The following is a 14,233-nucleotide window of genomic DNA, read 5'->3' on the forward strand; positions in this document are numbered from 1 at the left end:
GGCGGCTTACAAAGTTCTAAGGGAACTTATCTTATTTCAGTCACTGAACTAATTCCACAGCAACTCTACCAATTTACAGACTGGCACCCCACTCTGTGGATTCTTGTAAAGCAGCTTCCACAAGCTTAACCGAACTCACATCTCAGTGGAACATTACCAAAGAGACATTATGCAGGCTGTATTCCATACCCTAGAAATAAAGGTGATTTGCCAGCCAGACCAACAGCCTTTCCTTCATGTGTAAATGAGGAGCTGCCCCAAGGTCCTGACCCAAACCCTTCTTCCAAGTCGTTCAAAAGGGGGCCCTCTTTGCAACACATCTGCAAAGACTGTGTTTATCGTTTGCCTGCTCTGTTGAGGATTTTCAGTCTTGCAGGGTAACTTCCTGTATCCCACCATCAGCATCACCCCATTAATTCAAATCCTGTGACAAGAAAAGATTAAGTTGACAACCTTTACAAATTATGAAACTGAACATGTTTACATAATTTACCTTGTGCTGTATAAATTATTATGCCATTTCCCACTCTGCATAATATATTCTAATTTTGCTAGTCATGAGGTAGGCAAGGATACTGTTGTCCTGGCCCCCCTCTTCCCCATACTGAAAGCCTATCAGTCTTCTGAAATTTCAGCAGGCTCCCAAAAACTTCCAAGAAAATGTTCACAGTTGCATAGGCTAGACATATGCTCTATTTTTAAAAAGTTAAATTAAAAAAGAAAATTCTGTGCAAGTTGAATTCTTCGTCCTTTGCCATGTTCTTCACTCCAGCTACTCATCACCTTACCCATAAGCTGCAGGGTGAAAGGATGAGCATACAAATTTGTTCAATGCTGCATTACAACACACAGGGAACAAATTCCTCCATGATTTCCAAACATACAGGCAAGCTAGCTCAATCATAAAACAAACAAACCACTCCAAGCAGCCACTTCACTTGTGTAATCTGCAAACAAAGCAGTTAGCCAACATTTCCCATTTTGTCCAAACTAGCAAACTACGATTTGGAACAACTCAGGTTCTTAAACTCCAAACTGTGATTTAAAATCTAAGCTTGTTCTAAAGCTAGTAACCACTGCTTCCTGGTTCATACCAAAGGAGAAACTAGGGTTATTTAAAGAATTCCTGATTTAATCCAAGGTGAGAATAAAGGGGCATCCATATTCAAGGAGCTCAGTGTACATGCAAAATGCTTATCTGATCCAGCTACCTGGGTACTCCCTCAGCTGATTACTATATGCCAGTGCCACTCTGAACATATAATTTGTCTTGTCAGGCAAAGTAAGATGGTATTTTAAGAGCTGTAATAGCACTACTTTTCCAGAACTTCCACCTTTCATGAATCCTGAGAAGTAGCTTATTTATAAAAATGAGTGTTTTCACCTCACATTTGGCCCATACCGGCTATGTACCAGCAACCTCTTGAACCAAAACCACATTGTGACTTGATCCAAGGTAACATGAGCAGCAGACTCTTAAAACTTTAGAAAGCAAGATTTGTTTGTTAATCAATCACATTACGGAATGTGTGTCTAATTCCCCCTCAGCTCTTTCTGTTAGCGCGCGTGCACACACCACCCCTCAGACTGCATAGTTTTATCTCCTTTGCTGAACATGCTAAAAAGGAGAACTATTCATAGGGGAGTAGTTTATGAATGTGAAATGTTTAGAGAGGGTGGGCAATAATGAATGACAAAGGCCTGGAGTTCCAGAACACTGTGAAGACTCCTAGCTGGACCTACCTGGGCATGCCTACATTAGTGGTTATGCAACTTGTCAGTTCCTGCCTTTACTTATGGTATCAGAGATGCACTGCAGCCTTACTTCTGCATTGTTTAACATTGCAAGAGCAAAGTTTTCAAATGCTTCCTGTTGTATGAAGTCATCTCTGACTTATGGCAATCCTATGAGTAAATGGCCTCCCAATGTCCCGTCCTCCACAGTGCTGCTCAGCTCTTATAAATCTGAGACTGTGGCTTTCCTTATGGAGTCAATCCATCTTCCATTTGAAAATACTTCCTTGAGCCCCTGATTGAGGCAGGGATTGAACCCGAGACATTTTGCATGAAGTTCATGAGGTGCTCCCCCAGTGAGCTATGTCCTTCCTCATGTCTCCCTCCTGTGCTGCCATGAAGAAATCAATACAGGGTGCAGAAGCCAATTCTCCCAAGCATCAAAGAAAAGATAAAAGTTCATCCATATCTGGAGGCTGGGGGAGGGGGGAGGCTGTACGCTGTTTGGAGGCAGAGCTTGCATGAATTTTCTCTTGTTCTGTGAACACTTCTATGTGTGGTGCACCTCGCCTACACAAGCATTCTGCAATCCAGACTGCACAGGTTGCCTTGCATTTGCATGTGTGTGCCTATGTTTGCGCAGATGGCCTCCTCTTGCAGCAATGGAGGTTCAATTCTGTGCAGCTTTCTGGCACCCACTGGCTGTATAGCATACCAGAGCTGGCAGCACTGTTTTCAAAACTCTGCTCATAGGAATCTATAGCCTGCCTTCCTGTGTTAGCAATGCCCCCTTCCTCAGATTATGACACTGACCCCCTGTAAGATGATGCTGGGCAAGACTGAATGCTAATTCAGTTTCAACTTCCCACCCAAAGCTTTAAAGTTACTATTTATTATCAGAAAGACAGTTTGCTTTTTTAACAAAGCTGTCCTCAACTATACCATTTGAGGAATGTATAAGGTAATTTGTCAGACAGAAGGTAGCCTCCAGTTCCTCATACAGAAGAGAATTAATCTACTCCCTAGACTTATTAAGATGTCCAATGGCTCAGCCCCCTTCAAGAAGGCAGGATGGTGAATTAGGCTAAACAATCCTCAATCAAGAGCTATTCTGTAAGGGTCCTTGAAGAAACAGACAGCCTGTTGTAATGTATGAGCTGACAGGAAACCACCTGTAAGAGGTGAGGGATGAAGGTCCCTGAGCCAAATAGGGTGCTCAGTAGAGTGTTTCCTTCCTCTCCTATCGGCATCCTAAAGCACGGTACAGCAGATCATATGGGGCTGAGATGAAGATTAGCAGGCAGCAAATAGGGGGCAAATAGCTAATCCTTAGTCCACTACTACCCTCCCTTTCCCAAGTGGCTTACCAGAAAAACTAGTAACTGTACTGAAGTCAGTGATTCTCATCTTTTCCTCTAACCCACTAACACCAGAGATCAGAGGAATTCTAGACATGGAGGCACCACTATGCCCCAAAACACCTCTCTTGACACCTGCATGGCTATCTGACCCTTCTATTTTCTAATTTCATTTCTTTTAAATTAACCATTTTTAACTGGAATCCCAGCATGCTATAACACAAAGTACTGTCTTCTGGGGCCATCTCTGGATTTAAGAGAGGGGCTTGAGTAACTGTTCTTTCAGTCCCTCCTCTTTGGCTTTTTGGAGTGTTTTGCGACTGGCCATGCCCATCTTGACAGCTATATTGAGAATGGGTGAGGCATACACTGAGAGGCAGCCATTTCTGTGACAGCATCCACTGTAGTCTCAAGAGTCCAAATGTGACCATCAGTCCAAAGAGACTGAGGACCCCTGGAGTCAGAATCACCAATCTGGGACTGATGGTCCTGCAGTCACATAAACTGAAAAGTGAGGCCTCTTGACTGACTGGAAGTCTTAACCCAACAGTAGAGATACCTGAAACAGAATGGGAGAAGCCCAGGCCATTACTAAATTGTTCCAGCTGACTGCAACCTGGTCCGGAAATGGACACTGAATCTGGCTGTGTGCATCTTCCGGGAGCAATGAGCTCAAACCACACACAGCCACTTTCCAAGTTTTTCTCAGCTAGGAGGCCTATCTCTGCACAGTCACAAACATGAATAGGCCTCTTGATTCCAAGCAGGATAGTGGGCAAAGGTATCCTAGTATGGATTAAACTCATCCCAAGACACTCATATGTGCGTATGTTAAATACTCTGGGGGTATATGTCTATAGAAGCATCAAGTTAACACATACAAGCTCTCCCAGGCACAAACCAAACAGCTGCAGAGACAACATTAAACTCTGCTCCCCAGAAAAGATGAAACAGTGTCAGTGAAACAAATGGAGGAGATGCACACAATCTCTCGTCATTTTGAATATTTTGAGTTGTGCTAACTCTGTGAAGGCAAGGCCTCTGGAACTATGCCACTGCTACGGAAAATCTTTTTAAGTAACTTCTCTGGCACCTGAGATTTTTGTAGACAAGCAGTGCCAGGACACTTCCAAGCATATCTTCACAGCCCTAAAGGTATGCGAAAATACTCTTTTTAAAAAATGGGGTTTAAAAAATATACAAGCTAAGACTTCTATAAAGCTGAATCCTGCCATTCATTATCACATTCTGCACTGTTACTGCACTTTAGCAGAATGCCAGTAGACACACTCAGTCTTGAATATGATCCCTTCCTCCTCGGTATTAAAAGTAAACGTGAAACCCACACAATAGCATTAGAGGCATTTCCTTGCAACCAACTTCAGAGAAGGAAAGAACCAAATCTGCCAAGATCATGAAGGTTTAACTGGATAGGGTTTGCAGAAAGCATGGAGTTAGTAGGGTGTTAAGAATAGAGGGCTCTGCCCATCTCTGGAGTAAAACAGGGGAGACCTAAAACCACAAACCTTGACTGAGTGCCAGCAGCTTCTCTGCCCAGCTGGCCCAGTTCTGATAGGCACCTCTGAAGTCACTGATGCTCAGTCAAAAGACAGCATGACTCAGCACAGCAACTGTAATGTTAGCTGATTAGGAACATGAATTTCACTTTCCACATCTAATCCTGATTAAAGATGGATTAAGGACACCATGTTCTCCCCCATGACGTACCACCCTATCTCTTTCAACAGGCTGGTCCCTACAATCACAGACGTTTTTTGGTTTGAGGGGGAGGGTGGAACCACAATCCCTTTAGTCAGGCAACAAGTGTACATCTGACTGATAGCTATGCAAGTACCAGCTGCCAGGGTAAAGAAGATTGCCGGGAAACAGTCTGTAGGACTGCATGAGAGACTCTCCTGGAAGTGTTCCATTAAATGCATCAAATCAGAAAAGGGGCTGTTCTATATATTTCTAAGCCCACATTTCTCTCACTGTTGGTTAAATACAGGGGCCAGGAGGAGGGAGCTCCCACACAGAGCTGCTCAAAGCCAGACAGCCATGCTGTGCTCTAAGGAAGGGCAGGATAGGTGCCCCTCCATCCCCAAAAGAAATCCTTCGTGGCCACTACCATGTTCTCCTGCAACTGACCTACTTTTGCTTGCAACGTCCCAGGAGAAAGAATGGGATGCTGCACATGGAATCCCAATATGCTCCTAAACATGGGGAACAATCTTTTAATGCCTGTGTGGACTTTTGCCATCCTGAACTCTTTGTGATTCTAGCAAATTCTCACCACCACTACACACCCAAATACTTCTGATTCTGTCCCTGAAACAGAATCCTCCTAGCTGAGCTCTCCCCTTTAATGCACAGAGCAACAGAAGCTCCATTCGGTCCCACTGCAATCAGCACAGAGGAGGCGGGGAGGAGCAATCTATCCACCGTCCATCAGCATCCTTGCTTTCTGTGCTGATCACAGAGGAAGAGAAGCCCTTTTCCTCTGCAGGTAACACAGAAACTACTGAAGGATGGACAGCTTGGCTCCTCCTCTCCTCCATTTCTGGCTTGGTACAAGGCTAGTAGCCTGCATTTGCTGAAAACTCCTCCAGAGCCATCATAGAAATGCAGGCTGCAGGAGATTAACTGCTGGGGACTTATTTACAAGCCCAGTACATGCATGCTGGAGAGGGGGGAAGCCAGAGAGATGTTTGCTTTTTGGCCAAACGGAGAGCTGCGAGGTGCAAGACTGCATGGCCATAAGCCCTGCACCAAGCTGAACTACAAAGATGTGCTTGTCCCAGATTCAGAGGCCTTTGCCAGGATCACAATAATGCCAGAAATTGCTGTGCTAGCAGCATGCCATTTGCCCACTCACAAGCCCAGGGTTCTGTTCCCAAGTTCACTTCAGGACAGACGTCTGCAGGTGAATAATCTGCTCATGTGACAGGCACTTAAATGCTCAGTCTGCTAAGGGAGAGTTTTCCAATAAGATTACAGGGCAGGGTTAAAAAGAAACAAGGTCCTTTAGATCTGTACCAGAATGAAACCTCCCAAGAGCCTTAAAAACTCTAGAGAACAATGTGGCTATTTAGCAGTCTGAAGGGAAACTGAAACAAGTGGCTTTTTATCACTTTCCCTTTTGAATACTGGTTTCTCCTAAACTTCTAGATCTGCCAATGTCGTGCAATGCCAGTCACTTTCTGATTGTCCACAGCTTCAATCCTGGACTCACTTAGCTGGGAGCAGTGCAAGCTTCCTTTTGAGTAAGCATTCACACAATCAGGCTGCACTGGTGGGTACAGCAAAGCTGTTTGCTACAAGTCAATTTCTCATTTCTAGCAGGAACATGTCCAGTTCTACCTTTTAACTCTTCCTAGGATTAAACTATTAAATTAAAAAGCTAATAGTCAATCCCTCCTCCCTACAAAGGCATTTGGGCACACTCACTTTGAGCTTCTTAGGGCCTTTACTATAGCAGACTTATTTTAGCGTGTCAGTAATTTTCACAGCTCTTCTATCCACTTTCCTCAGCGCTGTCATAAACCACCTACATTGCTCATTCAGACAGTGAAGGATGGACTGAGCATATCTTTACCAAGCACTGTACTCTCAGTGCATGTTTGCTGACCTTCTCTAGTTGATATGCCATAGTTTTATTGCAGACAGCATCAGTTTGTGTCTTTCCTTTAGCTCCCTCTTTAGCGGCATTTGCATTTTATTCTCAGTAAATGTATCATTATAAAAGGGAGAGAAGAGAAAAGCACAATGGCGATCATGGGCACACAGGTCCCAATCACCACAAAAAACGAGGAGAGTAACATGAAACTTTGGTCAGAACCGCCAGTTATCTTGCCCATGTAGCTTTTTAAATTGCAGTGACTGCACCTCCTCCACAAAGCATTGTCAGAAGGAAGCTACTTGCAGCAGAGAAGCACCAGGCTGGCAGGAGGAGCTTAACCCTTCCTCTACTACACTGCTCTTCTGCAGTTTTCTGTCCTCTTCCCATCTCCCCTAGCCCACAGCCAATTTCTCCCTAACTAAGGTTCCACTGTCAATTTGGGGTGAGCATGGCAGACAAGATAATTTTAAAACTATCTCTCCTCTCGCCTCTCCTTCTGGGAACTCAATGTGACTAACAAACATCATAGATTGAGCAACTACAATCATCCTTGCAGTGGATAACAAGATGAAAATGAAATATTAAAGCACAGATCTAACTGAGGAAATAGCTACACTGCCATTCAAACTATTGCACTGGATTGTTGTGGTAGCAGTTGTGTGTTGCAGGTTTTGTTTTAGCCAGTGCTTGCCATTTTCAGGAAGGTTTGCTGCTGTTTCTCTACTCTTTCAATTACTGCAGCAGGTACTACTATGTGAGCTAAATTGTTGAATGCTCCTTAAAAGGCAGTCAAGAAAAGCTTCAAATAACAACAGGGGTGTGTGTGTGTGTTAAGAGACAAATTGCAAACAGCCCATTCAAAGTCAGCTTCCAGAAGATTGTGAATGAGGAAGTGGGATGAGTTCCTCCCCTAAGAAGAGGGTTGTGAGAAAGCACTTCTTCCTGGAACATTTCTATTAGGAACTGCCCCTTCCCAATACTACTTTGCAGAGGAGAATTGCTGGCCTGCAGGTACAAGTATGAAACAGCCAGATAACATGAATACCTATTCTGTGTTTGAAAGCAAACTGGTCTGCACTATTACTCATTTACTAGCTTTATTGAGACCAAAAATAAAGGAAATCTAACTTAGATATAAAACACATGAGTCATTCATAAAATATTGTTTTGCAGTCAGTAAAATATTACTTCACTTACTGATTAAAAGGAAATTAACTGCAATGTACTGATTACAGCCTTTCCCCACCTTTTTTCACCGTATATCTGCCGTATATATATAATTTATCTGATTTCTTCTCATTATGTTTCAGTAATCACTTCCCATTTGGCTAACAACAACCACAGCCAAGGGCTGTGTCCCTTAATAACATAATCAAGATCACATCAGACTTTCTGCAGTCTGAGCTCAGAATAAGATGCATTCAACATTGTGTAGCTCCCAGACGTAGCTTCCTAATCTGCAGGTAAGAAGGGGTGAGAAATGCATTAGGTCCACAATGAAGCAAATTTACCACATTTATATTTCAGGAACTAGTATGCAGCTACAAGGTACTGAGATGTGCCACCTACACTCTTTGCTCCCAGTGGTATGACACTGGCCTATGCCTGCATCCAGGGCCCCTCCAACAGCCAGATCTTCTGCACAAAGCTAGGCCAGGCTGGAGGACAGCTTACCTCGACAGTGAGGCCCTTCATCTGAACCATCCACGCAGTCACGTTCACCATTGCACAGCTTGGTCATGGGGATGCAAAGTTCAGTGCCCAGGCAGTTGTGTTCATTAGGCTGACATCTTGACACCTTGCTCTGTGGACCTGGAAACAGGGAGAATCACAACCATCATGGGAGAAGATGGATAACTAAGGGTTATGGTAACCCATGGTGAATTCTTGCAGCAAGGAATAGAAGTATGTGTGTGAGGTGATGCTCAGGCATGCAAAAAACGAAAGACTTCTTACACCACATTTATTTGCATATGAAAACACACATGGGACTCTTGCAGAAGGCTGATACATGAAATAGTTACTTTCAATTAGCAAACAAAGCAAGCAGTGGGGTACAGCACAGGAACCAAAAGACATGGGTTCTAAGGTCCTACTGCAAGGTCCTACCTCCTATGTTCTCTCCATGGTAATGCCACTGCCAATTCTGGATTAGGCCATGCACTTGACCCTCACACTCGACTTGACCAGATGGGTTTTAATCCACCTAGATCTTTTTCCTCTTGCTGCTACTAACTTCCAGATTTTACTCCCAAAGAAAGCACACCATACAAGTCAGCTGCCTTGAGAAGTTCCACATTAAGGTTTATTTTAGCTAGATTCCTGCACAGACCATGGTGGAGTGTCATGGAGTGAACCAGTTCATCCATCAAAGTGGTTTGCTATTTAGAAACACCCCCCCCCCCCGCCGCCCATCAGCCACTTAATCACAACTGGGGAATGCATCATTAAAAAGCCACTTTATTTAAGAAGCTAATAAATGAGCTAATTTATTTCGTGTGACAAGCTTGTGGTACACCCCAAAGGGCTGCATTAGACAGGAATTTTTAACCTTGCAAAACCACTTTAGTTGTTCTTCTACCCATAAATATATGCCCTTTAATTGATTTGGCTGGAGCCCAAAGACAAATAAAATTGGGAAGGCCATAACTGAGGAGATAAGGTGGTCTGAACTGGAAGCCCAGAAAGTTAACCAGCTACAAAGCTTGGTAGCATGAAGCAGCAGAGGATTCTGCTTTGCCTGCAGAAGGTCTAGATAATATGCAACCCCCCAGAAGTTTTAGCTGTACATCAGCACAGAGCAGGGGGAGTGGGGTGATAAAAGCTACAGCCTAAAACATCTGGCAGCCCCCAATTCACAAACAGAATCCACCTCCCAGCAATTACACAAGAATACTTATTTATTTAAAGTTTCTATTAACCATTCCTTAGTAAACACTCTCAGAATGGTGTACAGCAATTAAAACAGCCTAAAATATAAAACAAAGCATATACATAATAATTTAAAATTAAATATAATAAACCACAATAAACCAAATAAATAACAACAACACAATAGCAAGTGATCCATGGCAACCAATCATCATATATTAAAAACCAATATAAAATCAAAGTCTTCCATTCAGCAATTAAAATAACGGGCAAATAAAAAGGTTTTAACCTGGCTATGAAGTGTATAAAGCATTAGTAGCAGGTGCACCTCACTGAAAAGCTAGTTCCATAATTGGGGTGCCACTACAAAGAAGCACTCTCCCATGACCGCCACTTTCCTTTTTTCTTTTCAAGGTGGCTCCCAAAAAGAGGGAGCCACCTTTAAAAGAAATTTCTTCTCCTGCCTCTGAAACAAGGAAGATCCACTGGAAATCTATCCATTCTACCCACTCTTTATCACTGTGATCCAAATACCCTTTTGTGTATAGCCCTTCATAGCCTTCCTTTCCAATCCCTGTAACCCTCTCCATTCCTCCCTTCATCTCTTTTTGCACTGTCACTATTATTAAGCTTTCCTGCTGGTCCTATGCTAAGGACAGGTTTATCCATGGATTTGTTTCTGTAAACTTGTACGTTAAAATTAAACTTCTAATTTCTCCCACTTTGCCAAAGTACAGGTTTGATGTATTATGCATGTCTATTATACATAGTGAATTATACCATGTGTGTATAAAGATTCCCACCTGTTTGCATACATGTGCAAGTTCATATGCCCACCTGAATGAGGCCCTTCACTAACAAAGCTGTACCTGCATAACGCCAGGATGGACTGCAATTACTGCTACACTCAGCTGTGTTTTACTGCCTCATAACTTTGCAGACACTGTGATAACCTTAAAAGGGAGTTGCCAATCATAGCAAATGCAGCAAGGCAAAGGTTGGATTCTTGCTTCCGCGCTGGCAGTACGATAGACTAGGAGGAAGGGATAAGCATTAAACCAATTTCGAAACTCCAGCTGTTAAGTCTTACCAATCAAGTTGCATTGCTTCAATGACAGGTCTTTGACACCAGCAGAAGACAAGTACTGTCAACATGCTAGCAAAAAACAGACCTTAGATACAAGTGCAGTAACAGACTGCTGTGACTGTTTGTCAGAGCTGTGTGCTACGAACCTTGTAGCAGGTTGCTTAGCACTGACTGTCTTATTCTCCCTATTTTGTCCTTTGTCAGAACAAAGCATCTCTCTTATGCTTTAACTTTGCAATCCAGTGCCCTACCTGCTCCCTGAGAGCACATGCTTAAGTTGCATTACAAGGCACAGAAGGCATGTCTCTGCTGGGGCCAAGGGGGAGCAGGTGTTGTGCCACATAATATACTTTGTATTTTAAAAAATGCCACAATATGTGTTTTAAATGGCAGTTCAGATTGTTCTGATTATCTCAGGGTGCAATTCTCTGCCTGTTTAGACAGAAAGAAGTTCTACAAAAAAGTCCATTCCCCAATGCTGGAAGTTGTAGGACCTTTTTTCTGACAAAATGTGCATGGAATTGCACCTTAAATTAGGACTGGACTGAGTTGTTTAGCATGTGGCTTTTATTCATGTTGGTTTCGAATTTATGGTCAGCAGGCAGGGATACAATCATGGCTAAAATTCCTATGGACTGGCAGAGCAGGAACTCATGGTTGAGTCAGCAGAAGAAGCCTTGCAATGGCAGAGTACTAGCAGAGAAGGGTGAAAAAAGGCAGGTTGCTCACCTGTAACTGTCATTCTTCGAGTGGCCATCTGTGCATCACACACATGGGTGCTGCGCCTGTGCAGTGCCTATGGCCAGAAAGATTCAAAAGCTTAACGGTTTTAGCGGGAACTCCACCCCCCCCCCCAATGGTATAAAAAGGTGGAGTGCCCGCCATTTCCTCAGTCTACTGGAGACCGATTGTTTGCCCCCTCACGGGAGCGAGAGATATCGCAGGGAGTCTGCTGAACTGTAGGGAAAAAGGGGGCACTAATGGAACCAGTATCAAGAAACGGTACCGTATAAACCCAATCACTGACACCAAGTGGGGCCGGTGGGTGGGTTGTGTGAATGCACAGATGGCCACTCGAAGAACAACAGTTACAGGTGAGCAACCTGCCTTTCTTCGTCGTGGCCTCTGTGCAACACACATATGGGTGATTAGCAAGCTTATCAAACCCAGAGGTGGGCAATGTCATCATTGAAGGACAGAAGAAAGGACTGTCTGACCAAAGGAGCAGTCATGTCTGGCACGCACATCAAGGCGGTAATGTCTGGCAAAGGCGCAAGGAGCAGTCCAAGTAGCAGCCTTGCAAATGTCCTGGATTGGAATGCCAGCGGTAAAAACAGAGGAGGCTGCTACCACCCTCGTGGAATGCCCTCTGGGCATGACAAGTAAGTCAAGCTTGGCAAGCTGATAGGCTAGCTCGATGGTCTGTACAATCCACTTTGAAAATCTCTGCGAACCAACAGGGAAGCCCTTATCATAGTCCAAGTATTTAACAAAGAGGTGGTTAGATTTACAGAAAGACTCTGTGAGAGACCTGTAGAAGGCAAGGCAGTGACGAACATCAAGAGAATGCAACGACCGTTCAATTGGTGTAGCGGGCATAGGGGAAAAGGTCGATAAGACAATGTCCTGGTTAATATGGAAAGGAGACACAACCTTGGGTAGGAACACCGGATCAGTGCAGAGAACGACTTTCTCCTTATGGAAGTTAAGGTAAGGAGGATCTATCCGAAGTGCGTAGAGTTCACTAGCCCTTCTAGCGGATGTGACCGTGATGAGGAAGGCAGTCTAAGTCAGTAGTTGCCAGGGGCTCAAAAGGAGCTCGGGTGAGTGCCTGGAGAACAACCGAGAGGCTCCGGGTAGGAATAACTGGAAGAAGGGGTGGTTGCAGGTTCTGTAAACCCTTGAGGAATTGACATATGAGGGTATGAGAAAAAACTGAAGGACCCTGCACCTGCCCACAGTAGTGGGAAATTGCCGCTGTATAAACCTTAACAGAGGATGGCTTAAGTCCCAATTGATGGAGTGATAAGAGAAATTGAAGGATATTTTCAACAGAGGCTGAAGAAGCAGTAAAGCTGTTGGATTCCACAAAGGATGTGAAGCATTTCCATTTGGCAGCATTAAGACCAACGAGTTGCAGGTCTTAGGGCAGACTGGAGAATAAACTGAATCTCAGGACGGAGACTGCTCAGATTCGATGTGGAGTCTACTGGGATCGGGGAGACAGAGGCTGTATCGGGACAGTGTCGAACAAGCGCAGGAGTCCCTGAATCCACTAGTACTGAATGGACCCCGTGGTTCATTGAATGAGCCAGGCAGTTAGACTGAGTGAGGGAAGATCCAGGTGACGAACAGCTCCGTCCTGTTGAGTTATTAGATGAGGTATGAGAGGCAGGAGGAGAAAGGTGCTGCCAGATAGACGAAGGAGAGTAGGGAACCATGGTTGGCAGGGCCACCAGGGGTGATCAGGATCCCCGTGGCACCGTCATACATGATCTTGGCTAGGACCTAGGACGGCTTGGGACCTGGATACCTGAAGGAACGCCTTCTTCCATATTTGCCCTCCCGCCCCTTGAGATCAGCAGGAGAGTCTCTCCTCCAGGAACCCTCCGTGAAAGATATCAGGAGGCAAAGTACCCGGAGGAGGGTTTTCTCTGCAGTGGCGCCCCATCTATGGAATGCGCTCCCCAGAGAGGTCCGCCTGGCGCTGTCATTATTTGTTTTTCGGTGCCAGGTTAAGACCTTTTTATTCCAGCAGTATTTTAATAAGTTTTAATATTGTTTTTTCTATGTTTTTAATTGCAGCCAGTGTAAGGAATTTTATTTATGCTATTACATTGTAAGCCGTCCTGAGGCTTTTTTGCAATTAGGATGGCATATAAATATTTTAAATAAATAAATAAACAGGACCCTCGTTATGAGCAGGATTGGTGGAAATGCATAAAAGAACATGTTGGACCAAGGGATCATGACAGTGTCTCCTGTTGATCCCGGGCCGATGCCGGCACAGGAGCAGAACATTCCGCACACCTTATTCGTGTGAGTGGCAAACAAGTCTATGTCCGGAGAGCCCCAGGTCCGAAAGAGGCGATGGCAGGTCGGACGATCCAGTTCCCATTCATGGGTCGTCAACATCTGCCTGCTGAGGGCACTGGCCTCCTGGTTGTCGGTACCGGCCAGGTGAACCATGAGGAAGGTTATCTCCCTGGGAATGCACCAGTCCCACAGTTGCATCGCCAGGCGGGCCAGTGGGGCTGACTTCGTCCCGCCTTGTTTGTTTATATAGAATACAGCAAAATCGTTGTCAGAGGCAACTTGCACAACGTGTCACTGGAGAGTGCCCTCAAATGACCGAAGAGCTTTGAAGATCACCAGGAGTTCAAAGTAATTGATGTGTCTGGCGGATGCCTGGTGGTCCCAGGTGCCCTGTGTGCGGAGGCCAGCACATAGGGCTCCCCACCCGGTAAGGGAAGCATCGGTAAACAGAGTCAGGGTTGGGAGAGGTGGGCGAAATGAAACGCCCACGGCCAGATTGTGCCGCACAGTCCACCACGGTAAGAGTCC

The 14,233-nt window shown here is 44.7% G+C and overlaps 1 protein-coding gene across 7 annotated transcripts in view; it reads right to left on the reverse strand.

Moving 5' to 3' along the window:
* LRP1 (LDL receptor related protein 1) overlaps nt 1-14,233 on the reverse strand; it is a 405,127-nt gene that overhangs the window by 274,787 nt on the left and 116,107 nt on the right. For all 7 annotated transcript variants that reach the window (XM_044443327.1, XM_044443325.1, XM_044443324.1 and 4 more), the window contains one exon: nt 8,386-8,523. In XM_044443327.1, coding sequence (XP_044299262.1) covers nt 8,386-8,523 — 138 coding nt within the window. The remainder of the gene's footprint in view (nt 1-8,385; nt 8,524-14,233) is intronic.

The sequence above is a fragment of the Varanus komodoensis genome, unplaced genomic scaffold, assembly GCF_004798865.1.
Source record: "Varanus komodoensis strain SLA01 unplaced genomic scaffold, ASM479886v1 scaffold41, whole genome shotgun sequence".
Taxonomy (NCBI): Eukaryota; Metazoa; Chordata; class Lepidosauria; order Squamata; family Varanidae; genus Varanus; species Varanus komodoensis.